Source organism: Annulohypoxylon maeteangense (genome assembly GCF_022496945.1).
Source record: "Annulohypoxylon maeteangense strain CBS 123835 unplaced genomic scaffold GGS22scaffold_1, whole genome shotgun sequence".
Classification (NCBI taxonomy): domain Eukaryota; kingdom Fungi; phylum Ascomycota; class Sordariomycetes; order Xylariales; family Hypoxylaceae; genus Annulohypoxylon; species Annulohypoxylon maeteangense.
In genome coordinates, this window is record NW_025953248.1 from 3,355,568 (window position 1) to 3,381,909 (window position 26,342).

At 47.4% G+C, this 26,342-nt stretch overlaps 5 protein-coding genes across 5 annotated transcripts; 1 reads left to right on the plus strand and 4 right to left on the minus strand.

Moving 5' to 3' along the window:
• Positions 1 to 59: 59 nt before the first annotated feature.
• GGS22DRAFT_151006 (glutamine:fructose-6-phosphate amidotransferase) lies at positions 60 to 3,617 on the minus strand. The gene is made up of 5 exons (XM_047959405.1): positions 3,132 to 3,617; positions 2,808 to 2,878; positions 2,435 to 2,666; positions 792 to 2,368; positions 60 to 731 (listed from the first exon to the last, which is right to left on the minus strand). The coding sequence occupies exons 1-5, from the start codon at positions 3,134 to 3,136 to the stop codon at positions 511 to 513; spliced, it is 2,106 nt and encodes a 701-aa protein (XP_047824312.1). The 5' UTR covers positions 3,137 to 3,617; the 3' UTR covers positions 60 to 510.
• Positions 3,618 to 7,948: 4,331 nt separating this feature from the next.
• Positions 7,949 to 9,812, minus strand: GGS22DRAFT_151009 (ATPase Rpt4 of the 19S regulatory particle of the 26S proteasome). Its single transcript, XM_047959406.1, has 4 exons — positions 9,383 to 9,812; positions 8,930 to 9,316; positions 8,395 to 8,851; positions 7,949 to 8,336 (listed from the first exon to the last, which is right to left on the minus strand). Exons 1-4 carry the CDS (start codon positions 9,591 to 9,593, stop codon positions 8,216 to 8,218), a joined length of 1,176 nt encoding a protein of 391 aa, XP_047824313.1. The 5' UTR covers positions 9,594 to 9,812; the 3' UTR covers positions 7,949 to 8,215.
• A 178-nt stretch (positions 9,813 to 9,990) lies between these two features.
• GGS22DRAFT_151010 (uncharacterized protein) lies at positions 9,991 to 12,538 on the minus strand. Its single transcript, XM_047959407.1, has 2 exons — positions 12,489 to 12,538; positions 9,991 to 12,429 (listed from the first exon to the last, which is right to left on the minus strand). Exon 2 carries the CDS (start codon positions 12,017 to 12,019, stop codon positions 10,445 to 10,447), a length of 1,575 nt encoding a protein of 524 aa, XP_047824314.1. The 5' UTR covers positions 12,020 to 12,429; positions 12,489 to 12,538; the 3' UTR covers positions 9,991 to 10,444.
• Positions 12,539 to 15,232: 2,694 nt separating this feature from the next.
• GGS22DRAFT_14140 (KAR9-domain-containing protein) lies at positions 15,233 to 18,833 on the plus strand. Its single transcript, XM_047958737.1, has one exon. The coding sequence runs from the start codon at positions 15,451 to 15,453 to the stop codon at positions 18,682 to 18,684; it is 3,234 nt and encodes a 1,077-aa protein (XP_047824315.1). The 5' UTR covers positions 15,233 to 15,450; the 3' UTR covers positions 18,685 to 18,833.
• Positions 18,834 to 20,161: 1,328 nt separating this feature from the next.
• GGS22DRAFT_151013 (uncharacterized protein) lies at positions 20,162 to 26,100 on the minus strand. Its single transcript, XM_047959408.1, has 3 exons — positions 25,521 to 26,100; positions 21,626 to 25,452; positions 20,162 to 21,573 (listed from the first exon to the last, which is right to left on the minus strand). Exons 1-3 carry the CDS (start codon positions 25,972 to 25,974, stop codon positions 20,416 to 20,418), a joined length of 5,439 nt encoding a protein of 1,812 aa, XP_047824316.1. The 5' UTR covers positions 25,975 to 26,100; the 3' UTR covers positions 20,162 to 20,415.
• Positions 26,101 to 26,342: the final 242 nt, after the last annotated feature.

A 26,342-nucleotide genomic window follows, 5' to 3' on the forward strand; every position in this document is an offset into this window, starting at 1 on the left:
AGATGGCATTCATGATTCACGTCGACTTTACTAGAGATTCAACGTCGATTGATCAGTGCTGAAAGACGTGGTCATCTCCGAGTTATGAAAGAATGATATTCCTAGCTAAGAACCAGCCCAAATCATTAGACAAAAGGTCTCTCAATCATGTTAGACCCAATCTTTTTGTGGTTGTCAACTTTTTACTTTATTCCTCGGTATCCTCGTCTAGATCGTCCTAGCCGATTTACAGATCGTCATCTATCTACTTCCTTTGCAGTACATGTGTCACACCAGAATTGGCGTGGGGGCATTATGCATCATGGGGGTTGCAGGAGAGATAGTAACCGCCTTCTCTTCGCAACCCTCTTATCATCTCCCAATCCCGCTGCCATCCATGTATAAAACCACCACGCGCTTAATTGCGACCCAAATCCATCCTCCCGCCGTGAAATCGGTTCATAGTCAACTCCCATATCATATCGCAAACTCGTCAAGAATGAGGCTAATCATATAGGTACGCAACCATGCTTATTCGACCGTGACCGACTTGGCCAGGTTACGTGGGAAGTCGACGTTAAGACCCTCCATAACAGCTAACCAGTAGGCAATCAGCTGCAGAGGGATGACATTGAGGATTCCTTGCAGACAGTCGACGGTCTTGGGTACCTCGATCTTCTGCGCTTGGCTGGCTTGGAATTCTTCATCGCTGGGGTTGCAGATGACGATGGGTTTTCCACCACGGGCAGCAACTATGAACTCGTTAGTATAATTCGAAACATATTCGCAAAGCTAGAAAATTCATGACGTACCTTGTTGGTAAGCGTTGAGTGACTTCGTGAAGAGGTTATCACGGGTCAGAATCATGATGATAGGGAGGTTTTCGTCAACCAGAGCCAGCACGCCGTGCTTCAATTCACCAGACATAACAGCTTCGCAGTGCAGGTAGGAAATTTCCTTGATCTTAAGGGCACCTTCGAGAGCAGTCGAGTATTGGCTACCACGTCCTAGGAGCAGTAGTGACTTCTGGTTCTTGAACGTCTTCGAGCAAAGCTCCTTGATCGATTGGTCTTGCGTCAAGATATCCTTGATTTGCGCAGAGATGTTGGACAGACCTTCAATAATCTCCTCCCGCCTCTTCTGCTTGGATGCTCGGTCCTCACTAAGTGACAGAGCAAACATGACCATGGCAATGAATTGAGACGTGTAAGCCTTGGTTGAGGCAACACCGATTTCAGGACCAGCATTGACGTGGACACCGCAGTGAGTTAGGAGCGAGATAGAAGAACCGACGACGTTAACGATACCAACGGTAAGAGCGCCACGCTCCAAGCAGTATCGGAGAGCCATCAGCGAGTCGGCCGTCTCACCGGATTGCGAAACGAACACACATGTGTCGTCACGGAAAACCGGCGCTTCTCTGTCAAGGAAATCGGAAGCGAGCTCGACGGCGATTGGAATCTCAGCGAGCTCCTCAAAGATACCTCGAACAGCCATGCAAGAGTGGTAACTCGTTCCACAAGCAATGAAAATAATACGTCTGCATCGGCGAATGGTTGCGATGTATGATCTCAAGCCACCGAGAGTGACAGACTTGTGTTCGATGTCGAGACGACCTCTCATGGTGTTGACGACGGATTCGGGCTGCTCGAAGATTTCCTTCTGCATGAAGTGGTCGAACTTGCCCTTCATGATCTCCTGGAGCTCGAGCTCGAGGGTCTGGATATTTCGGACATTGGAGCTACCATCAGCCTTCTTGAGACGGTGAATGTTCAGCGAACCCTCATGAATGTGAGCGATGTCGTCATCCTCCAGATACATGACCTTCTTAGTGTGCTCTACGATGGCAGATGGGTCGGACGAGAGGAAGAATTCGGCGGGCATGGGCAAGCCATCGTCGGTCATGAAAGCGCGGGATTGTGAGCGGTGTAGGAGAGACTTGTCAGCGGCACCAAGCAGAGCGTTGGGGGCCAGGAAGTTGCCAGTTTGCTTCTTCAAGGCAACGTTCTGGGAGGCAGCCTCGGCTGGTAGAACGCCATTCTCCTCCGAGTATTCGACATCGACAAAGTCGACCTTCATGCGCCTCTGGGTCTTCACACCAATGACAAGGGGCGAACCCTTGCGAGCGGCAATGACCTCATGGGGGTAGTGTACAGACTTGATCAGCAAACCGTAAGCACCCTCGAGCTCAGTAATAACAGCCTTCGCTAGATCGACAAAGTCAATTTGGGGGTGTTGGTCGTACAGGTACTTTGCGAGTTTCGCAATGCACTCAGTGTCGGTCTCGGTCTCAAACTTAAAGCCCTTTGCAGAAAGGAGGGTCTTCAATTCCTTGTAATTGGTGATGATGCCATTGTGGACGACTGAGAATTCCCATGTGGGGTCGGATCTGAAAAAAGCGATAGCTATATTAGCAAGGGGACTCGTAAGCTCTGCTGGTATAAAGAGTATTTACCGGTGGGGATGGCAGTTCAGCCGAGAGGGAGGGCCGTGAGTAGCCCATCGAGTATGGGCGATACCGGCATGTGAGTCGAAAATCTTAGTGAGATCTGGTTTGGACTCATCAATGAGTTGCTTGAGCTTGGCAACCTTGCCGACTTCTTTGAAAGCGAGAACTTCGTTCTTCTTGTCGCCGTCGACAGCTAGACCGGCCGAATCATATCCACGATACTCTAACCGGGAAAGACCTATATAACGAAAAGAACCAGACATCAGCTTTGAATTCCCTATAATATTATTTTGTGATTGCTTCTTTCTATAAATCGTCGAGGTTGTAAAATGCGGGTTGGACGTTGAGAAACGGGTTACGGCAGGTTGTCATGTCTCACCGTTTACGAGGGTGTCGAGGATAAACTTCCTATCCTTCTCGACCAGGTAGTTAATGTAGCCGAAAATTCCACTATAATAAAAGTTCAAATTAGCAAATTGAATTGATCCTAATTACATGAACTTTTGTTTCTTCCTCTATAAGCTCTTTTGTCCCTGACTTTGCCACAAAATCTGAGGAGCTGTGGCCGTAACCGTAGCCGCATTGAAATAGTCGAAACCAGGGGGTTGTTGGGCTGGGGTAACTCGACAGAAACATAGTTTCCATCTAGTCTTTCGATGGCGTAGGAATACGGATCGTTGGATGTTGCGCGGGTCTTACATACCACATATTGCCTCTAGTTTCGGTGTTGCAAAGCAAGAATGGCTACGGGGTGTGTTTCTCTGGCTTAGACTACTTTGCCGTCTTCCTTTGTAGCTACGGTAAAGGGATTCTTCTGGAGGGGGGTATCAATGGTATCAATGATAAAACGAAAGTCAATGGCGGTGAGCGTTGAGGGGGGAAGGGATTAAGTGAAGAAGAAAGGATAGAGTTTCCAGAACTTGGTCGGAGAGGAATTGGGAGGGCACAGGCTTGGACTTTTAAAGGTAAAGGGGAGCTAAGGCAGTGGATGGCTTGTCTGGCTTAACTGGATTGTTTGGCTTTTTTAAGGATGGCTTTTTTTCCTCCTTTAGAAAAAGAATGCTGGTGACTTGGTGACTTGGTGACTTGAACCTGACTGGTGCTTTCTTAGGCCTTTAGAACTTGGCTGTTACCAGGTGGTGAGGCAAGCATGTACGAGGATGTAGCTACCATAGTCAATCCACTAGTGGGCTACGATGGACCTCAGAGGTAGGAGGGGTTGTCAGGGGGGTAATGGGATGTACCTATGTTTTTTCTTACGATCGAATTCATGCCTTACTCGTGCAATGTATGGGACAAGTATCTAATTGCCTATCATTTACCTATCTTTCGCCTATCAGCCATCGAAGTGACTTGGGTAGTACTTATCGAAGGCTAGACCCTAAACAATAACCCTACCTCATGCAGTTGCAGCGTATCAATGACACCACACCGTACCTACCTCTCTTACCTTGTCTACCGCCTCTGAGGTCCTCATACCTCGATTGCCCGATTCAAGTTACGTATTATTTAGAAGTATTAACCTCTGATGTATTTTTTGCTTTTTGGCTTCATCCCGCGTCCGTTGCGCCCGTTGTACAGCTAAGGAAGACACATACGTACCTTCTCCGCATCTAGAATCCATTCGACCAATTTAATGTATCCTCTCTTATTTTGGCATTTTCGATGTTCACTCCTTCCCAGTATTTCCTTCTTTCTATTCCAGACTCTTATCAATATAGGCAATACCGACCAACGGATATAGGGTTTAAGTTTCCTAATTCCCAGTTCCTGGTTCCCAATTTCGTCATTCTATTTATTGCAAATGGACAGATGGGCAGATGGACAAATAGCAGGATCCAGCTTGTCAGCCCTTGTTTTACAATTAAATGTTTTTTAGTTGTTTTTTTGCATTGCGTTGCCTGTCTTTTAGCATTTTAGTCTTTGTGCTCCTAATATCCTCTCTTATTTATTACAGCCAATCGTTGGTCAAAGTCTATGCAGCGTGCCGACCCTTTCATCGTCTAGGCAATATTCAGCTTGCTGATACGACGATAATTGGTTGTCTTACAGAAGCAACACTTTGTCCAATTGAGCCGCTCTCTTCTTCTCTCCTCATCTGATCCGATCCCGAGAACCAGAAAAGGATTCAACATGCAAATCTTTCAACGTTACCTATGATATGGGTACATGGAGAAGGCATACGTAGCATCTCATACGTATTCTTCTTTTCGTAAAGACAAATTATTATCTGAAAACTTCACTAAATATCAAACAGATACTAACCAGATGTCTGCGCCACCACCCGATGGGGTGTCAACGCCATTCATTGGTTTCTTCGTGTTCAATGAAGATCGAGTTCTAAGCTGCAGTGCTAGCTGGCCGTCCGCCGGATCATCATCCTGGCCGCGGCCCCTTGTTTGGGGCTGTACCTGAGCTCAAATTTGCTTGGCCTCCTGTTGAGGCTTGGCCCGAGTCGGCCAAAATGCTACCCTCCACCACAAGCTGTCCCCCAAACTCCCTACTACTCCTTGCTAGTTTGTTGGAAGTCCCGATATCAGAAACAAAGCAAGCAATCCGAACACGACCTCTTCTGACGACATGTCGAAAAGGGGTCACCAGAGCGTGATGACAATGACGCGGCTTATTTCGTTTCTTACTCGCCATACAGTTGCCGCGGCAATTAAATAAATATTTATATCATATGAGCATAGTTGAATTTTTCCTATCTTTTCAGAGTATCCATTGGATTCATTCCAAAGTTTAGTCAGAGTCTTGATCGAAGTCCGACCAGTTGCGTTGCAAGGAATGTCGCCATCATCCTTGGTGATATCAGCCAATCGTGTTAACCAAGTGGCTAAGCTTTATTCTCATCTAATGGAACGTTCATCGTCAAGCAACTAGATCTTGATGTTTAATTATCGATCCTTGAGAATATCAAGACATTTATAACTTACTACCGCCAGCTCTTCTTTTTGTTACCGTTGTGGAATGCTCATCGGGAAATATCTTACTAACTATCGTATTCGAGGTCCATCCGTGTTTTCTCATCTCACTCTAAGTTTCAGGTGGTCGGTGAGGATCTTCGGCAATGAATGTCATGACTAAGTACACCAACGTCGACTTTTTTGTTTTCTTCGCCCTATCCACCAATGTGTTCGATTAATGAATTGCCTTCATTTCATCCGTACCATAGCTTGGGTATCGTTACTGGGCCACCAACCAACTTGGCATCGCTAATATCTATCACCAACCCGCGCCGGTCGTCTAGCTAGTCGACTCACGCCTTGCGCGCCTGGCAAGGTTAGCTAAGAATAGCAAGCGACATGGCCCACCCAATCGTGATCCCTGCGAGGCTCACAACTGAGCACCGGTTGCAATCCATGTAACATTGCCGGCAGCCCACCACACTGATGTCAGACTGACAGGGAAAGTCCTGCATGTCCTTTATTCCGGAGGCCTGCATTTCGTGGATGTCGGAACGTGTCTTTTGCATCGTATGTAATTCATCACATACCATACGTGGGAATATCGCATATCACTCGATATGAGGGATACGACAAGTTAAGGAGTCTCACCGTGAGTAGCGATAAATTTCCAACACCTCAATACGACCCAATTCTCGTTAACAGAGAATAACCAGTTGTAAATGTCACTTTACAATCTACAAAGCTACTCGTTTGCTTTTTTACGATTCATGCGCGTAGCTCCAATGGGATCGCCACACGGGGAAAATGAGTTCAACCGTCTCCCTTTAGTTTTCAGGAGCTTTTTAGCGAATATTTTAGCCAGCTAGTTAGCTAGCTAACATGAGGGCATTTCTGGAATTACATCACGAAAAGCTCTAGTAAAATACCAGAGCTATCCGTATGAATGGCCGAGTATTGCTTGTATTTTCGCCTCCTTGACGACTTGGATACTCAAACGTACTGACTGGGATAGACTCCGTCACAGTAGCTGACCAGCTATCATTACTCTATGCCTAAAGAGTAGAAGAAGCCGTCATACCCTAGTTTTACTCCACAACTCTAGTTAAAGCGAAACAGTTCATCCCAGTAGACTATATGTATGTTCATTGCTTTGTTATTAAAATATACTCTATAAAGCTTGGCTCGATTCAGAGATTTTGACCTCTATAGGTATGTAGGACCTAGGTATGTCATCAAACGAGTTTGGATGATCTTCGGGTCCCAACCTACCTACGCATAGTACACGTTGGCGCAAGTTGTTAGCCATCGACTAGCTCAAGTATGCAAGCATATAAGAGTCAGCAGCTGAAGTAGCCAGTCCACGGTATACCAATGATTCCCTGTATTTCCCAATTCAGCCTTATGCTTCTATATATCCCCTAGACCATGTACAATTCATAGGTAGGGTGAAAAGGTGCGTATGTTTTGGCCAATGAACGATTTAGCAGCTGTCAGCTTATGAGACTAAAGATTTACACCTACCTAAATATGCAGTCCTTTACTAGGTAGGTGATGATACTAATCCGCGGGGATTTGCAGGACTTGTGCATATAACCTATCGGGGGCCGCTTGATACCTAGGCAGACAGCCTGCGGCTCATGTAAACCACCTACCTAGCTTTCAGAGTGTATAACGGTGATCTCAGCCTAGGTACCTATCTAAATCCAGCTGAGGCAGAAAGGAGAGACATCTTCCTGCCGCTTGTATAGTGCCATATATGATGCTGTAACACTTCGACTAAGGTCTCATGATCAGACAGAAGCTAGGTTGTATGTGGTATTCTTTGGCGAACTATTCTGTCTTACCAACACCATCAGATAGGATGAAGATGCCTCACTTGTAGGCTGTCTGTAACTTTATGCTGAATGCGTTATAATACCATGATACAGCGTAGAACACGCAGCTCTAGCTACTTACATCGTTTCTTTCATATGCTACCTTTTACGTAGCCTAGATCTATATAGGTAAGTGTAGTCAATCCAAGAGTCTAGAACAAGAGCCTCTCACTTGAGTTCTTCATTATGAGCCTACAACTGTCCGATTAAGTGTTTATACCAGCACACCCTACTTTGTTTCAAAAAGGGGCAGACCGTTTATTCTAGAGAGGAAAAAAAGGAAAAAAATATCTAAAACCGAGACGACATAAAAGGTAATGGGTGTATTCTCGCATTTTGAGAACCCAATTACGATCAACGGCAGTGAAGAGATGAACCGGGACCTCGTTGTCCTCTAGAATGGCCAAATACCCTTCCAAGTGCTGTCACTTCTATTCGAAGAATACCTACCAAATTCATCTCAAAGAACTTTGGTGAATCAGTCGACAAGGGATACCATACCATGTTTACCATCAAGATTAGCTGGGACGAGACGAAATATACTTGAACATAGATGTTAAACGTCGTGGCTACTATGTATAGATCGGTTTCCAACCATATTAGCTCCACTAGGAGAATATGGGGAGGCACCTAGCCACCAATACCTAAGCATGATAAGCACAATGTATGCTTCACGAAGCACTCTTTATATCTTAGAAAGAGGTCAAGCAAGCGCAACGAGAACATACGACCACGTATAGGATCTAGAATCCATCATTCGTATTACAGGTGAGACTGATGAAAAGCCTCGCCTGGGTTCTACACATAATTTTACACGGAGGACTTAGTCTATGTAGTTGGTTTGATTACCCCCCTATTTCTGTGCTAGGTGCATGTAGTACCAATGGCAATTCTTTCGTGATGCCCCCTTTGGTTGGTATACCCCATGTGCCTCGAAAGGGAGCATCAAAAAGCTTAATGACTAGAGCTCCTTATCCCTTACTATCATGTCCGCTGTGCTTGTCTTATAGTTTCTGGTACTCGAGCTTGCCTTCTAACTTCTTGGCCTCCGCCAGCTTTCGCACCGCCTTGTTGAAGTCGTCTTGGTTGACGGCGTCTCGGTAGGCCTTGATGGCGAAAAGACCGCTATACACCAATATTAGTATTTCACTTAAGGTTTCGTAGACAGGATGTAAGAACTTACGCCTCGGTAACCACGTTTCTTAAATCTGCTCCGTTCAAACCGTCACTCATCTTGACCACGCTCTCAAAGTCGATTTCGCCCTCGGTAACTACGCTCTGGGAGTGAATCTTGAGAATCTCGAGACGTCCGACCTCGTTCGGTAGCGGGATCTCAATCTTTCTGTCTAGACGACCGGCTCGTAGCAGTGCGGGGTCCAAAGTATCGGGTCGGTTTGTGGCCATGATGATCTTGGTCTTGCCCAAGTAGTCGAAACCGTCGAGCTGGTTGAGTAGTTCCATTAGTGTTCGTTGGATCTCTCGGTCTGCGCTAGTTCCCTCCGAGAACCGTCGTCCACCGATGGCATCAATTTCGTCCATGAAGATAATGCATGGCTCGTGTTCCTTCGCATAGCCAAACATCTCTCTTATTAGTCGCGCAGACTCTCCAATATACTTGTCGACAATGGCTGATGAGACGACTATAGAAACAAAAATGTGAGTAAAAGCGCTGAATCTAGTAGTAGCTGTGTAGTATAGGGATTAGACCTCCTACATACCCTTCAAGAAATTCGTCTCTAAACTACTAGCAACAGCTCTCGCCAGGAGAGTCTTTCCCGTACCCGGAGGCCCATATAATAGCACACCCTTGGGTGGTTTGATGCCTACTCTTACGAAGAGCTCTGGGTTCTTGAGCGGTAGTTCGATGACTTCACGCAACTCTCGGATTTGGTCGTTCAGGCCACCGATACCTGCAAAACTGACTTGACCGGGGTCTTCTAGTGACATATTGTAGACGAGAGGATCGACTTCTCGAGGAAGCATTCGCATAATGGTAAGTGTAGTCATATCCAGCGCAACTCGGGTTCCCTGCTTCAACTTCGCCTTGTCCACCTTGGATCTACAGCCGACGACGTAGCGGGGCCCCGAGGAGGCTTTGACGATAACTATGAAAATGGATTTGGATCAGTATGTTATCTCCTTATATGCTGCTAGCAGTGGTAACGACGTACATCTTTCCTCATCCAATTGTTTCAAGACTTCGCCAATGATTTGTCCGACACTTTGTAGAGCCTTGATGTTCTCTTCGGTCTGGTTAAAATCCTTCTCTAACTCCTTGATTCCTACGCGCAATGCCTTTAACTTGGATTCCCACTCCCGTGACTCGATGAGTTTGGCACGGAGCGCTTGAAGCGCATGATCTCGTTCTTGGTCTGACGCCATAGTTTGTGTTGATGAGAGTTGAAGGGAGTATTGAGAGACCGGACCGGAATAGAAATGTTGACTGGATTCTTGTGGAAGGTTGGGTATCGACTAGGCTGTAAATTAAATGTGATGTATGAATAATCGAAGTGGTTATTTGCGAAAGTCAATAAAAAGGTTCAAGATTATGATGGAGCTTCCGACGAGGCGGTTGCTACTGCCGTAAGTAGCTGATGAAGCTTCCGCTTGCCTGGTCGGACATTCTAAGCTCGGACCCACTTTATGAGCCGAACTTCTGCCGCTTATCGAAGTACTTAGATACTTCGGTACTTATCTTTCACCTTGGAAGTCACTACTAGGTATCGGGGTCGTAAGAAATGATATTAATCACATGCAATTGTTTCGAAAACGAAGAAGATGAAGACGTATAATATATATAAATATCACATGTCACAAAGGGAATATCTGTATATACAGCTTGGAATCTCCCTAGACATTCCTTCAAGAGGTAAGAAACAGGTATGTATCTCGAATCCTACATACGTAGCTAAACAAACTAAGAATACCTTCGTATAGGCTATGGTGGAATTGGATTGAAAATATGAAAATTCATTGTTTAATGACTAGGTATCCTTGAAGTAGGTAGGTATGAATCTTTCAAAAAAAGCGTTGAAAGAATACGTCAACATCAACGCTATGCTTTGGGGTATATGTTGTAAATCGTGATGCAATAGTGTGCTCCAAGGGCGGTCGCTAACCGTCGATATGTTACTGTCCGCTCGCCAAGCACTATGAAGCTCCATCTACAGAACTTCTGACATCCGCGGATGAAACATCATAAGCGTGAACCCGTACAATATCTCGAATTTTGTTTATTCTTGACTTTCCCATTCGGCGGTGATCTCTTCTCTGACTTTCTGACACCATTTCCAGATTGCTGCCTCGAAGTCTACCCATACTTGGGGTTCGGTATTGTAGACCACGCCCATCACGTCTACCTTCAACATAACTTCGAACCGTAGTTCGGCTGCTTTAATCCAGTACCGGAGATTGTCCGCACACCTGTAAGGCTTCTGCGTGTCTGTGTGGAATGACCCAATGGCACCGAAGCGTCGCCGAGACTTCCTAACCGCGGCATTATGAAGCTTGACAAGCCTTAGTCCGTTTTGCATACTCTCTAGGAATGGCGTTGGTAGCTGTGATGCTTTATCAATTGGCGTCCATGGTGGCAATGGCTCAGCTTCGTTATCGATCGAGCTTAAGAAAGCAATCTCGCGCTCAATTTCCCTCCCAGACCAGTCTCCCTTCCACCATGTCCAACTGGCTCTCTCGTCGCGCTCGGCTTTCTCGATTTCTTCCTCTTTCCTAAGCATGGTGCGTATGCTTTCAATCCAGGATGTCATTGTTTTGTGCTCATCACCACGAGGACCGCCGGCAAAACTCCTAGTTGCCATATGCTTCAAGACCTCCATGACGGACAGCAGCTCTGAGCGAATCTCCTTTTCGGATTTGATAGAATCCAAACGATCCGGATGCTCATGTGCTGTATAGTAGATCTTCGCAGCGCGTATGGCGAGTGTCATCACGTCAAGCAACTGCACTCCTTGAACTTCGTACCATGTCTGTGTTCTGGGTGGCTGAACCGCAGCTGCTCTGGCAGATAACGGTGTAGACGCTACCAATACTGTCGAAGCAGAATCTAGCGCCTTTGTCAAGTCTGCCTTCATCTCTTCAATGGTGGGAGGTTTGGGGATATGCTTTTCTCGATGGTTGTAAGTGCTTGTTGTTGGCGGTAAAACGTCTGGATCTGGATCCTCAAACTCGTCCGAGTAAAACCCGTCGTGATCCTCGGTGGGGGATTCGACCATGAGACCACCAATAAAGTTCTGGGCCCCGAGCTCTGGGCTGCTGCCCATAGAGGCGTATGGGGAGTCATCAGCTGGACTGAGTCTTGGACTTAACAATGTGGGACTATTCAATTGCGATAGGTCCAAGGTGGCCCGGGGGTGCCGTTTTCTTGCTAGTTGACCCCCTTTCCCGTCCAACAGTCCAGTTCTAGCAAAATAGTACTGAAGGTGAGAAATGCTTCCTAAACTCAGGACGCTTTCTCGATGCCTTGCACTTGATGCGAAATCTGTCCCTTGAGGCTTTGTATATCCACGCCGTTTTAGAGGTCTGTCCATGCTTCCGGTCGACATGCGCGAAGAGGCAATACTGATATCTGACCTTCGGGACTGATAGCTTGCAGAAGACATCCTGGAGAATGCATCACCACCTAGCGAATTTCTATATGAGCTATCGGCACTCGAAGTGCGGGAAATGGACGAATTTGTCGAAAGGCATCGTTCCGAGTTTGCCCTATTAGGGCCTCGGGCTACACTGGGCGTTGTTTCTGGCGAGGGGGAATCACGGCGAAATGTTGGCCGCTCCTCTTGATTGGTTGACATAGCTTGATGCTCTTAGAGCTAGGAGTCTCGGTGGTTCTATACAGGGAGGACGCGATATAATTTTGGGATATTCGTTGTTGGTCGAGTCGCAAGAGCGACTCTCGGATCGATAATGGAAGGGCGGAAGAGCACGAGCACGAGTGGTTAACTAAAGTGTGTCTCGGGGCTGTTCAACAGCTTTCGAATTACATATATGTAAATGGCAAACAACAGCGTTATCTAAATCGCCGTGAGATATTTGTCGGGTCAACGAGCGCTATGAAGATGCATGTAAATAATGTGAAACAAGTTGGTATCGAATTCTGTGTCGGAGGGACGAATAGTCACACACAGAGGTGGCCGCTTCCTCTATTTCGATTATGAGATCGATGGGGGGATATTTTACCACTTCGTGCCTAGCGTAAATGTATCTGTGAGCATGAGTGGGACTTCAGATGGAGAAGGGACCAGGGGCTATAGAAATTAATACATTGGTCGTTCAACGCACCTTCTATCGCGTCAAATCGGTCCTCGGCTTAGTGGAGACGCGTAAAACGAAACAGCTGAGATATCAGCCAATCGTCGTTCTCCCAGTTGCCCGTTGCCCCTTTTTTTCTTCTTGGTATCGGCAGACTCTCTGTTGAATCATGGATTCAATGGCCTTGAAATGCCCAGGTATTTATATCTTATGTTTTGCATATTCAATGCAGCCAAAGAAGCCAAAGACGGATAACGTTGAAGGAAGAGGATCCGATGATTTTCGACACCAATGCTTGAGTTATACGGGCGTAGGCATATGTAAGAAGTTGAGGTATTGAAGCTAATTAAAGGCGCTGACTGGGCAACGAGATCCGTCGACATTCCTCTTTTCATAAGTCTTTGATAGTATTTATGGATTCCTCCTTTTCCGTTCATCATGATATCCCATTTATGTATGTACCTTGATTTCTTCGTTCATCGAGATGGTCGAATGTTGCGAAATCGAGGACCTATGATTTTGTATCCATTTACGTCTTACCAACTTGTATGTTGGGTAGAATGCAAGTATCAATACTTGACTGTACTATGCACAGTAGACCCAGGTAACAACCCATTGCCCAATCACCCCGCAAATAGCACAGACAGTTGTCAGTCCTGCAAGTGATAGCAAGTCTTTTATTAGTACATACCTACCTTATAGGTACTGACATAGCTGATTCCGACCTGATTGCAACTGCATACTTGCTGCAGGATGGTAACGTATAATGCATGTGAGGGTGTTTCTAGAAGCTTTAGTTTAGCTTGTAGCACGCCTTGGGTATTGTCTTTGGATACTACCTACATACCTTGTAGGTAGATTACCTAGATAGTTAAATCGAGTACCCTCAATTTTATGGTGACGTAAAGCGAGAGGCGACCTCTATTTTGAGGTCTTGTAAGAAGACTGCTATCCTAAGACATAAGCTTACCAAGACCGCACATACGTGCAGGGTATATACTTATGAACAGATATACCAGATATCTACCTAGGTAGACACGTATTTAGTCTGTAGAATTATATCGCCATGTCATGAAAATCTGCGGCGTTGCACTATTCATTTTGCGTCCTCCCCGACCCTGGTCGTCAAGACTGGCTTGGATATGATATGTTAATAGCCTGGTCCTAGTAGTCTTAACCAACGGTTCGGAGAAGCCTTGATCTAACCCATGTGGCATGCTTGGGGTCTCCCGCGCACGAGTCGCTCTCAGGCGTAGTTCCTTAATATTTGCTGTCATAATGGTTACATGGAATAAGGAGTGAAATCTTTAACTTCATCCAAAGGCGACAGAGTCGATGAATTTTACGCTTGTTCGGGAAAGCAGTGCGACGTAAATCGGATGGGGTTGTCATAGTACAATGACTTGGCTGGCAGCCGGTATGCTGCATACATATGTAGTAGCAGTGCTAACCTGACGTGCCGTCCCCACGCCGAATTTTCTTATTATGAGGCGCTAGCTGAGTGCCTGGGCTGCCGGGGATATTTCTCGAAGAAACCGAGCTGCTAATGAATTGAGATTACCAGAAACTGGGTCTTGATGAATGAATGGTCATCACCCCGGAGAGAGGATACTCTTGATTCTAGAATTGGCTTGCCTGGTTATTTAATTAAACAATAACAGGCGCATCTGTACTGAACCGTGTTATCTCGTTTTCTTCCCCTTCATTTTCGTCTCCCTTTACTGATGTTACTTATGTATTGCATTGTGTCGTATCATCTGTACATACGTCAACACCGATTTGACCGGATTGTGACGAACGCACAAATTGTTGCTTTTTGGTTGATTCTGGCCGATTGTAACAGTCCGAGACCATTAAACGAAGCTTGGAAGAAAGCCGGTTGGATATCGACAAACCCCTGCCGAATTTGAGTTATCTTGTTGCTCTTTACCTTCATTTTCATGAATTGTTAGAGGAGAGACTCTTGTATTGAACCAGCATCGAGTCTGTTCCTTTTGCCAGTTCGTTCGCTACAACCCAACTCTAACGAGTGCCGGCTCCTGACTTGCAACAACGAGACGAATCTTAAACTCGCCAAGTTCGTGCCATATATTACACGTTAAGGTCGATTATTTGCTCTTGGTCGAGAGCCCGAAAAAAGAGAGTGGGAGGAATAGGATTCGGACTGAAATATCGAAGAATTTCGATATATTCGATTTAAAGTACGGATGTTAAAAAACGACAAGGTCTAAAGATCTAACGCAGCTCCAAATTTGGTTCGACCCACTCCGTCCCTCATAAAGTCAAATGGTGGAAGCTTTTGGCATGTCCCTTGCCGGTGCTACTGCATACTAAAAGGGGAGGTGTTACCTTGGGTACCTACCTGAAATTTCATTAAAAACGAATTAGAGCGAAAAAGTTATTGGCTGCATCCATTGCATAAGGTTCAGTGCAAGTGGAACATTCGGAGGTACTGTGATCCTTAGCTGCCCGGTGTACAGAAGAGAGGGAAAGTATAGGTGTAGGTAGGAGCGAACGAAGGAATTGCGACGGACGGGTCGAAGCAAATCCATCCATCCATAGGCGTACAAGTACTGTACATCCGGTACTCGATACGTGACCGGTACTGATAGTACTTGGGTACCTAGGTATGTAAATTCGCGTCCCCCCACCAATCAAGGCACCAATCAAACCTGCACGTCTCGTCCGACACGCCAATTCCTCTCTGTCTCCGACCACATACGTGTAATTCCATTAATTCCATTCCCAGAAAAATAGGAGATCATCCACTGTGGCTGCATAGAGAAACAAGGAGCCCATCGCCTGTGTCTGTGCAGTGCAGTAAGAAGTGGGCAACAACACAGACAGTTGCTTCATCTGAAAAAAAGCGAGCGAGGGATTCCAGGATTAAGAAAATAAAGATAGAAAGGAAGGGGGGGAAAAAAGAAAAAAAAGTGATATATACCACAAGATATCTATCACCTATTTTGGGTAAATGACAGGCCCATCTGGAGCCGGTCCAGCTGCAACAGCACCACCAGATGCAGCAGCGGCAGCGACGGCGCCAGCTTCTTCTTCATCACCGAACGACCAAGACCAAGGTCAAACCCAGAACCAAAGCCAAAACCAAAACCAACATCATATCACCCGACCTACATCCGACTCTTCTCGCCAATCTCCCATACCGACAGCCTCCGCTTTTTCGGAGCTAGGATTGACTAACATTCAACAACACAATGCCGCCGACCCATCGATCCAACTTTTAGCATTTTCTGACCTACCGTCCGATCTAGTCCAGCTCAAACCTATCCCCGCCGACAATTACGCCATCACCGCCGACAGCATCAATAATTCTTCTACCATCAAAGCTAAAAATCATCAGCCTCGTAAACCTTCTCCTGGATTGGCTGCCCGTCTTAAGGCCCTAGGCTTCGGTACTCAGAGACAATCATCGCCTTCTGCCTTGACACCGAATCACGAACACGTCGGCCGCCTACCAGAGGATCAACTACGCTTTCTTGATCGGAAGCACCAAGCCAATTCAACCGAGACAGTCATCGAACGACGCGGTCGTCCTTGGAAGGGTGCCGGTGCCCCTCTCCAGCTATTGAGATCTAAATCTAGTCGCGACTCGTTTCGGAGGAAGAGCGCCGCGAGCGAGGACGAGAAGCCATCACCGCCTCTATCAGTTCAGGCCGAATCAACTTCCAAGCCTGAGCTTCTACCTGAGATAACTGAAGCACCGCCCTTGGATATGGACACTAACAAATACCGATTGCCCGACCACACGAATGGAAATGGCACCAAAGCGCAGCTGGATACGCGTAGGGAACATCTCGAGCGAGATATCCCTATCCCTACCTTAGAAGTCGAAGATCCCCAAACACCACCTCCCGTGCCAGCTAAGGACACACCGCCTGGAGGGACAGCCTCTGCCGAATTTACATCCGACCTACCTTCTTATTTTAACCCGCTTGGGCTTCAACGGCCCGGGTCTATTTACACAATATCTCGCGCCTCTTTTGCCAACCAACTAGCTCAACTTACCGCACTACAGCTGCCTGATGCTGAATTATTGTCAAGCAAGGTTGCCGCCATCCCTACCGCCCAGGCTGCAAATAAGGCCTTGCTAGGTGCCGCCGAACAGATACGGAGCTGGATCTCGAAGGCCTCCGAGGTCATCGGAGGTCTCGATAGTGACGATGATGTGGAGTGGGCGGCGGCCGGTGGTCGAGAGGGGTATGAAGAAGTGGAGAATGCCATCACGAGATTTGAAGGACTTATCAACGTCTACGTCACCGCAATCGAAGAGCTCCAAAATCGGCGAGATATCGCCAACGTATCTAGCGATGACTTACAAAAGGCGGTAACACAGATGGAAGCTATTATGAGCGAATGGAGTAAAATCCGCTCTACTTTAAACAACGTCAAAGGCCAAGTCGAGACAGCCATGGAATGGGAGGAACTATGGAACATGGTTCTCGGCGACATCCAAAATGAAATGGATGAGTTGAGTCGATTAATATTTGAAATGGAAGAACGACGCCACAAGTCTATAATGGCGGTTTCTAATGGGGATGGAGTTGACATTGGCGACTTGGAGACTATCGTCGAGGAGACTCCGCCGGCCGTTATGCGCAACAACAGATACAGCGTTCCATCGTTTCCACTTAGCCCCAGCTCTCCAGGAACTCCTACTCTTACCCAGGACGACTCGAGTTTACTTGCATTATTTGCAAGGATGCAGCCTTTAAGGGCATCCTTGGACTTTTTACCTATGAGGCTGTCAGTATTTGAGGCGAGAGCCTCTGGTGCCTTCCCAACAGCCTGTGAGGAGCTAGAAATGAGAAGAGAAGGCTTGGAGGCTAGCTATGTGAAGCTCGAGAAGGACGCCGAGTCCCTGAGAAAGGAGCTAGGGGAAGACAAGTGGGTTTTGGTATTCCGTGGTGCCGGTAGGCAAGCCCAAAAGATGATCGAGTCTGTAGATCGAAGCATGGGTAAACTGCGCGAGTCTGTGGACCAGGGGTTGCAACTCTCAAGCCCTGCGGCGATGAGCAAGAAGATCGAAAGCTACGAGGCGAAAAAGATGCATTACGGGCCAGCAATTGAGCGCGTGTTATCCATTATCGATAAAGGTGTTAAGGATAGGCTTACCGTGAACGGTGAAGTTCTGAGGCTCCATAACGAGTTACAGTCGAAGTGGGCAGAAGTTAGAGAGTCGATGGCAACAATGAGTGTCGTCTTGGATGAGATTCAATCCTACAAGCAGAATCAACAGCTGCGAGATTCGATTTCAAGTATGCTGTCCATCGACAGGTCTACCGTTGCTAGTGGCAACGATACTCCGGGAAGTTCGCCTCCATCGTCCGTCGTTATGTCCAGCCTAGGCTTGGACCCGATTACCCCGTCATCAAAGAATAAGAGACGTGCCACCAGTGGCGGTAGCCACCTACCTCAGCCTTCCACCGCCCGCAGAAGTAGTTCAAGTTTAGCCCCCCCACCTTCTCGACGCCCCCTCGGATCTCGATATTCCACCTATCAACCAAGCACCTCCAGCTTGATGACGACGCCGCCCCGAAGCGGCAGCGCGACACCTATGGCGACTCGACTTCCAAGATCTACTTCTAATGTTGCTGACAACCGCCCTCGATGGAATGCGTCCACAAACACCAACGATTCAGACGTTGGACACAACTTCAAGCCACTCAGCCTTACTACCCCCAGCCCGTACGCTAGAAAGACCCCCACCTCATCTTCATCGATAACCCCAACCTCCGGAGTTTCTAAACTCCCCCTCCGCAGTCCATTGGGGAGGGCAACTTCGTCGTCACCGATCCCCGAGGATACGCCTCCTAGGAAAAGTACTTCTCGACTTTCGTTTCGCGATCGCATCCATGCTGCTGCCTCCGGACAATCTCCTGCTAAGCCTCGATTCGTGACACAACTATCTAATTCTTCTTTTGATAGTCGGAGATCTTCACTCCAACCTCCAAGGCCGGGCAGTAGTATCAATGGCAATTTTGGTGACCTAAGGCAGCGGCCGGCTAGTTCCCTGGCTACAACCAATCGTCGCAGCAGTTTACTCCCTCAACCTAAGTCAAGGGCGGATGATGAAACTGGTCGCCATAGCCCGCACGCCACAGCTGCCGCTCGCGCCGCTATGCGAAAGGGTAATAGTATGACGGAGTCGAAACAGCCGAGGGATAATAAACCTCGTTGGCACTTTTGAGTAGCACACGCTCGCTTTATTTTCCGATCCGATTTGTAGCTCACCAAGAGCAACGCGGCAGAAGGGGATTTTGCCATACCCCTTATAACTCTCCTATTTGTTAGAGGTTCGCTAGACGGACTTCGTCTCCTTGTGTTCGATTCTACTCCAATGATACCACGAAGGACTGCTTTTCGAAAGTACTGGAACCTAGGTTGCATAACGAGCTTTGCAGCCGACAATAATCTCGTTTAACAGCAGAGCAAGCAAATTTTACGCATGGCAGACATGGATTCTTTCCTTGCGGTTGGATTATTTATCACACGTCTCCATTGTTCATTCCCGCCCATAACCCCGTGACGCGGAAACGAAGGGCGAAATGCAGCATGGCGAAACTTGTGGAGGTCAGGCCAGGCGTTCTTGAGGATATTCTTTTTTTGTCATCGTCTGCGGGGTGTTTTTTTATTATCTTTTTTCCAGCAACACGGGGGGTCGTCATGGAAATGGACCCAACTCTCACAGTGATACCTCTTATTTTATGTCTTTTTATCATCGTCGTCGTCGAGATGCCTACTATGTTTAATCGCGAGCGTTTCGAGGAAGCGTAGCAAGCGACCTAGCGAACTAGCGCCTTATAACACGAGCGGATAGATTGAGCATGCCGAGAAAGGGAGAGGCGGGGAGGGCTGGGAGAAAGCGCGAGAGGATGTCAGGGAATCTGCTTCTGTCTTCTACCCTCGTATGAAGACGGACAGTCGGAGACCCTGACATAGGCGAGGCGAGGTGCTGTGTTGTATGATATGAACGTCTTCTACCTACCTGCATAATCCACCCATCGGCCGTTTTTTCTTTTTGGGAAGGCCCGTGGCAAGCAGTAACGTAGGAAAGAAAGAAGGTCGAGATAGGAAAGATGCATTTTTGGAAGGTCTGAGCGAGAGTAGGAAGACGGAGACGGAGACGGAGATGTAGTCCATAAATTTGAGAATTGGTATCGAAACCATCCCACTCGAGAGCTGAAGTCGAAAGGTACTACCTAGGTCCTACATACATTCCCCATAGTGTTTTGTTTGACATGTGACGAGTTTTAGTTGGTTAAGTGACGTGTTAGACGGTAATGTTTTTAGAATGACGATTGAAAACTACCTATTGGATTCTTGGGATGTATTAAAATAGAGAGAGGGGGTATGTGGAATAGGAGCTCGCCAAGTAGCCGTGAGGCCTTAGGCGGGATTTGTTCGATGGATATGGATCTACGAATGACGGATCGAGCATCATCTTTACCTGCCTAGGTGCCTAACCCTAAACCTTGGGAATGTAGAAATTGACTATTTCTTCCTATTTATATTACCATTCGTTAATATGAGTATCCTGCTTCTTTTAAGAACTCTGCGTGTTTTCTATTCGCCTCAATCTAGGTACCTCGGCAGTGGTAGCACAACGTAGCATGGGATAGTTCGACAACAACGCACTCACAAACATCACGACGACGGAAAAAAAATCAAATCAAACATGTAATATCTGTATGCACCTAGGTACGTACTGTATGTCATATATAAATATCAAACCGCCTATCCCCGATGCCCTCAGTTCGCCCTTCGCCATCACCATTGCCATAGCCATAGTCCGTACCATGCAGTTAGTTCGTTCGTCCGAGCCGTGAAAAATAAAGAGGCGTGATAATGTAGGTAGCGTAAAAAGTAAGAAAGGGTATGTAAAAACGCGCACTTGTTTCGAACACCTTAACTCGATTCGTTAATACTCCATGAGCCCGATACCGCTATGGCTCGCACCCCCGCCTTGCGATCTGCCTCCTCTGCTCGGCTTCGCCGTCGACCTTGATGGTCCGCCGAATGATGTGGAGGAAGTACCGGCGGTAGTCTTCCGGCTTCCTGCCGTGGCCTTCTTCTTGACGCCCCCGTACGCCTTGTTGCCCCTACTAGAAGCACCCGATGATCTACGCTGGAATGGTTTTTTGCTTCCGCGCCATGCAGTCGCTTTGCTTGCCCTTGGCGCCGACGAGGTTGAGCGTGCGCGAGACGCTGTGGCAGTGGCGGAAGCACCTCGCCCCGTACGCGCAGTTGGACCTGGACCCGGGTCTGGGCCTGCAAAGTAGGACGATATTGCGCTTTGATCGTTCATATCTCCATCGTCGTAGTCAATGTCTTCCATTTCCTCGTCGCTTGATACGAGGTCCACTACGTTGCGGGAGCCAGATGCGGGAGTGGCGGCCCCTATGATCTCTTCATACCGGATATGGTATTGTCGGATTAAGGGTACGAAATTGTTGCCATATCTACCCACTTTATCACCGTTGATACCGGGGATCGCGCGCATTTTATCTAGCGTTATAGTCCATCGTATAGCCATCTCGCGGAGTTGTTGCTCGGTGAAAATAGGAGTGCGTAGATTCTTGGAATTCCGCAAGTTTTCTTCTAACTCCTTGGCTTCATTGAGAAAGTTACTGATGATATCATCGTGAATGTCAGATAATTCGGCGTCATTCATCCGCATGTCGTGTGATATCGGCGGACCCAGGGCTTTTCGCTGTGATCGACCTTTAGATTGGGGGAACATCGTCTCAAAATCGTCGTCGGTATCGTCAGGCACAACAAATCCATCTTTAGCGTATCCGTTGCTAAACCTAGAATAATCCTCGTCGCTCTCGTCGTCGTCGTCGTCTAGCATCGCGACAGCTTTCCCCTTCTTTTTGCGATCCTTACTTAGGATAGGCGATGACACATTAGTAGATGGAACATTGCCTGAGGCGAGGCGCTTTGTTGCTGCTGCTGCCGGCTTAGTGATCCGCGTCTGTCTTTTAGATGTACTTCCCTGACTATCCTTGCTCTTAACTCGGGTAGTCAGGAGAAGTTTACGTTGGCCGTTTAGGAATGTACGGGCCCCGTACGCAGTCTATGGTAAAACGGTTAGCGAAATGAATAAGAGATACAGAGAGAACACTTACTCTAAAGTATTGAATAGCAATTCTAGCCTTTTGATTGAAAGTGTTCTCTTCGCTTAATGCACCCTCAGCAGCGAGGCGATCAATGATGCGATGAACCTCGTTTTTAGGCATCTGCTTTGCTATTCCGCGGTAGTGTTCGGTCCCGGGTTTATAATCTGACAGCTTCCTCTTCCCCATCAGGAAATCCGTACATTGGTTGAGCGTGAGTTTTCCTTGGGACTTCACGATCGTTAGGACGGCTATCGCATATTCACTAAAGTCCTTTTGCTCAAACACGTCATTGTTTAAGCAGTTGTCGCAGGTTTTGCCACATAACTCCTTATCGAAAGTCTCCCCAAAGTAGCGGAGGATCTCAACTCGGCGGCAATCACTCTGGTTGTCGCAAAAGGCAGTGACGGTGTTCAACATATTCCTCTGTCTTTCCTTCTGCTCCTCGCTGCCGTCGCCATCTGTGATAAGTCTCCTCATAGAGGTGACATCTCCATAACTGAAGTATAGGTAGCATTCAGATGCCAAGCCGTCTCGGCCGGCACGGCCAGTCTCCTGATAGTATCCTTCGAGACTCTTCGGGATTGAGTGATGGATGACAAAGCGGACGTCAGGTTTATCAATTCCCATACCAAAAGCGATGGTTGCAACAACAACCTTGACCCGCCCGGCCTGCCACTTTTGTTGGACTTCCACCTTTTCCTGGACTTTTATACTGGCGTGGTAGTGCTGAGCTGCTATGCCATGGCCTCGTAACTTCTCAGCGATCTTCTCCGCCGACTTTCGAGAAAGTGTGTAGACTATGCCTGTTTTCCCAGGATATTTTGTATTGATCAATTCGGCAATACTTTCAACGCTGTCCTTCTCCTTTTTTAAGACCTCATAGTAAAGATTCGGACGATTGAAGCTTTGAGTAAATTCAGCGCATTGCTCGATCCCCAAATTGTGTTTGACATCCAGAATGACGTTTTGAGTTGCGGTAGCCGTTAAGGCCATGATAGGCACTCCGGGAAACCTATCCCGGAAACTCCCAAGTTCTTTGTAGTCTGGGCGAAAGTCGTGGCCCCATTGGCTGACACAATGGGCCTCGTCGATGACAAGACGAGCGAGCTTCTTATTTCGGTAGAGCGCATTCAATCCCTCTTGGAATTGGTTACTATTATTTATCATTTCTGGAGTGACGTAAAGAAGCTGTAGATGAAGTTCCGGGTTCCGCTCCTGAAGGTATCCCATAATCTTGAGACGATCACCTACTTTCTTATCGCCACTATAGGAAGCTGCCGCGATATTCAGTGCTTCTAGGTGGTCCACCTGATCTTGCATCAAACTGAGAAGAGGTGATACGACGACTGTGACGCCGTGCGTCTTCCCGCAAGTGACGACAGCCGGGAGTTGGTAACAGAGAGATTTTCCACCTCCCGTAGGCATCAAGACGAACGCATCCTTGCCGGATAGAGTAGCATCAATCGCCTCCAGTTGATTATGCCTGAAACCAGTCATCCTAAATCTATCTTTCAGTGCTCTTCTCACGTCTTTAAACCATGGACGATTCTTGATTTCTCGCGGAATCTGGCCTGGTTTTGTCGGATCTGTGGTCTTCTGGACAGCTGTCTTCTGGGGTCGTACACCCGCATTCCCCGACGTTTCTGAAAGCGCGGGTCGCTGGGATCTATGTTGTCTGCTTTCCCCTGATGAATTTTGAAGGTCAAATTCCTCTGCAAGCTGAACCATGTCAACATCATCACTATAATCACTGTGATATCCCTGCTGGCGGCTGGATTTTCCCTTGGTTGGACTCCTATGTGTTCTAACGCTCGCCTGTTGCACATTGGCCGCCGTTTTCTTTGCTGTTCGACGACTAGGTGGAGGTAACGGCTCCTCAAATAGGTCATCGTCATCGTCGAAGCCGTAGGGGTCCGGCTCCACAAACATTGTCGATTTCTGACGGGTTGGGGTTTTTGACAGCTTACTGCTGCTAGCTATAGTGAAAGGCGGCTGATCATCAATCATTGCATCGATATCGGGCGAAGGGGAAGGGACCCGACGACGGTGTCTTCCCATTGAATTCTGTAGAAGTGATGTGGATTCAAAATGGTCGTGTTTAGGAAGTGGTGGAGGTTCCATCTGTCGAGGCAGCTGTGTTTGGAGGATAACTTGCGTGCCACCTCGTGGGACAAGGGTTGATTCTCGCGACAAACTCGTCGGCTGAGCGACTCTGGCTGGCTGAGTTGCTTGCACAACAGGGTTAGTTTGGTACGCTTCGGTATTGTGAGTCTGGTCGCTCTCAAATAAATTTCGATTATCGATGCCCGCTTTCACAATGCTATCCTTTAGGGACAATTGCCGCCCCTTAAGCAAATTTTCCAATTCCTCGAGACGAACCTCGTCGTCCTGTGTATCCAAATCTTGATCGTAGGCATCCGTTATTCGCGCAATCAGAGCCTCTTTTTTGAGTTGGACTTCCTCATATGATCGATACTCACCACAGAGCTCGTCTAGGGCTGCTTGCTGCTGTGCGAGCTGTTCCTTCTCCCGCTTGAGACGGCCTCTGGGTGCGAGTTCGCCCTTTTTTAAGGATTGCATGTAAGCTTCCCTATTTTCCCGCAATCTGTCTTCCAAGGATTTCCTTCTCCTCTCAATAGCTGACGGTTGAGCTAGGAATAATTCAAGTATGGCGTTTTTCTCTTCGTCGTCGATCTCAATACAAGTTTCATACGGGACTTCAGATCCTTGCGAGGGACCAGCTGCTCGGAGATCGCGATCATCATCTTTTATTGTATCAAGGTTAGAAGAGTAGCTTTGCTCATGTTTCCGAGGTGATCGGAATGGTGTACGTCTTTCGCTAATAGCCGGTTGCTTTGGCTTCGAGGGCGTGTCATAGGCGACGACGAAATCGTCTTCTTGAGATATCCGAACAGATGTTCTGGGGCGGTTATTCGAAAGAGCCGTACTACCTGGTACATTATAAGCAGGAGGAGTCATGAGTTCATCATCGGAATCCTCGATAACTCGATCTTTACTCTTTAGATTGTGTGGCTGATGAGTCATCTGTGCTCTAGGAGTCTCGGGAGCCTCCGAAGACGATTCATGCTTAGAAAGGATGGTATCCTTGCTCTCAACAGCAGGGGTTACATCACGAAGAGTTTTATTCTTCCGAGATGTTCTTGGTGGGGACTGCTTTATAGTGCAGTCGGCGTCGAACGGCGAGTCGTCAGGGATTTCTGTTCCTCTTCGAGCTCGACGGGATGTTTCTTTCTTTGGGGAAGTTGTGGGCTTCGATGGCGTTCGAGTAACCTCTGTCTTCAGTTTCGACTTTGCTGGTGATTTTGTTGGAGATCGTTTTAGATGGGAAGACGCAACTTCTTCCTCGGACAAAACTTCGAAGATATCAGGGAAGTCATCTGCGTCAGCAACAGTGGTAGCAGGCGGTCGACTAATTTGATCACTTTTCCTTTTTTTACCTCGCTTCGGCGTCAGTGGCACTGGCCTTGTAGCATGCTCCTCCTCCCATACCATAACATCGGTCCCAAACGCTACCGAGTTTTCTGTGGTCGTAGGAATAGGTTCCGCCCGCGTAGCATGCTCTTCCTCCCAGAGCGCAATATCGGTCCCAAATGCAACGGAGTTTTCAGTCGTAGTAGGAAACGGTTCAGGTCGTGCAGCAAAGTCCTCCCGCCATAGCCTAATATTATTTCCAAATGCAACGGAATTAGGTGAAGTTATTTCATCATCTCCGGTTAAATCGACAGTATCGAAGGTCTGGTCGCTCCCAAATGTCGGACCCGGTGTTGGGAACTCGCGTCGAGGTGAGGTTCTTTTCTTGGCTGAACTTGCAGTACCTGTTATTCTCATTTAGCCACACACAATATTTATAAATAATAATAAAACAAAATATGAGCAATCTGACCTGAGTTCTTTAGCAAGGCTGTATATTCCTTCGCAAGGGACCCCGCACCTCCGCGTGTAGATGTCGGAGTAAGTAATTGTTCCTGGCGTAAGACGAGAGTCGGTCGCTTTGAACCAGATTTTGAAGTTAGACGCCCCATGCTTTCCGTTTCTTTCTCCCTTCCTGCTACCGTTTCCCCCCGGGGTACTTGGAGAGGTTTCGCGGCCGGTTTGGTAGACCCATTAGTCGACTCCGGTTGGGCGGGCTGAGGAGCAGGAAGAACTGGATACAGAGGTGATTCGGTAACAGGTCGAGTACGCGTTTCTGGACGTATATTCGTAGAGCGATCAAGAGAAGATGTGGGTTCGGAGGATGATTGATTGAAAGCTGGTGGTAAAACGGGCGCGTTTAGCGCGTTTAAAGCAACATTCGCGAGAAGCCAAGGTAAATGATCGCCAAGATTGTTTCGAGTCATGAAGACGCATTGGAACCCTTAAGCTCCATGGGAATTTTAGAAACAATTGACATGAGAAACTGTACCTAGTAGAAAGAGATTTCCATGAGAAGCATTGTAGGTTGTCTCCTCTTGTGTCGATGTGACAGTACTGCATCGATACTACGCACGATATGGAATTACGATGGACCCGCCCAAAAAGCTCGAGCCATGTTACACTAAGTCGCGCGTCCAGGTGACAATCAATTAACGATGCCGCGCTAGTACATATCTGGGATATGATTATGTAATTATATAATCCCTGTACCTAGCTTTTATACTACCTTTCAACCAATTAACGTAAAGGAAGGAATAACTCTTACTAAGTACCAAGGCCATGTTCTATGTTA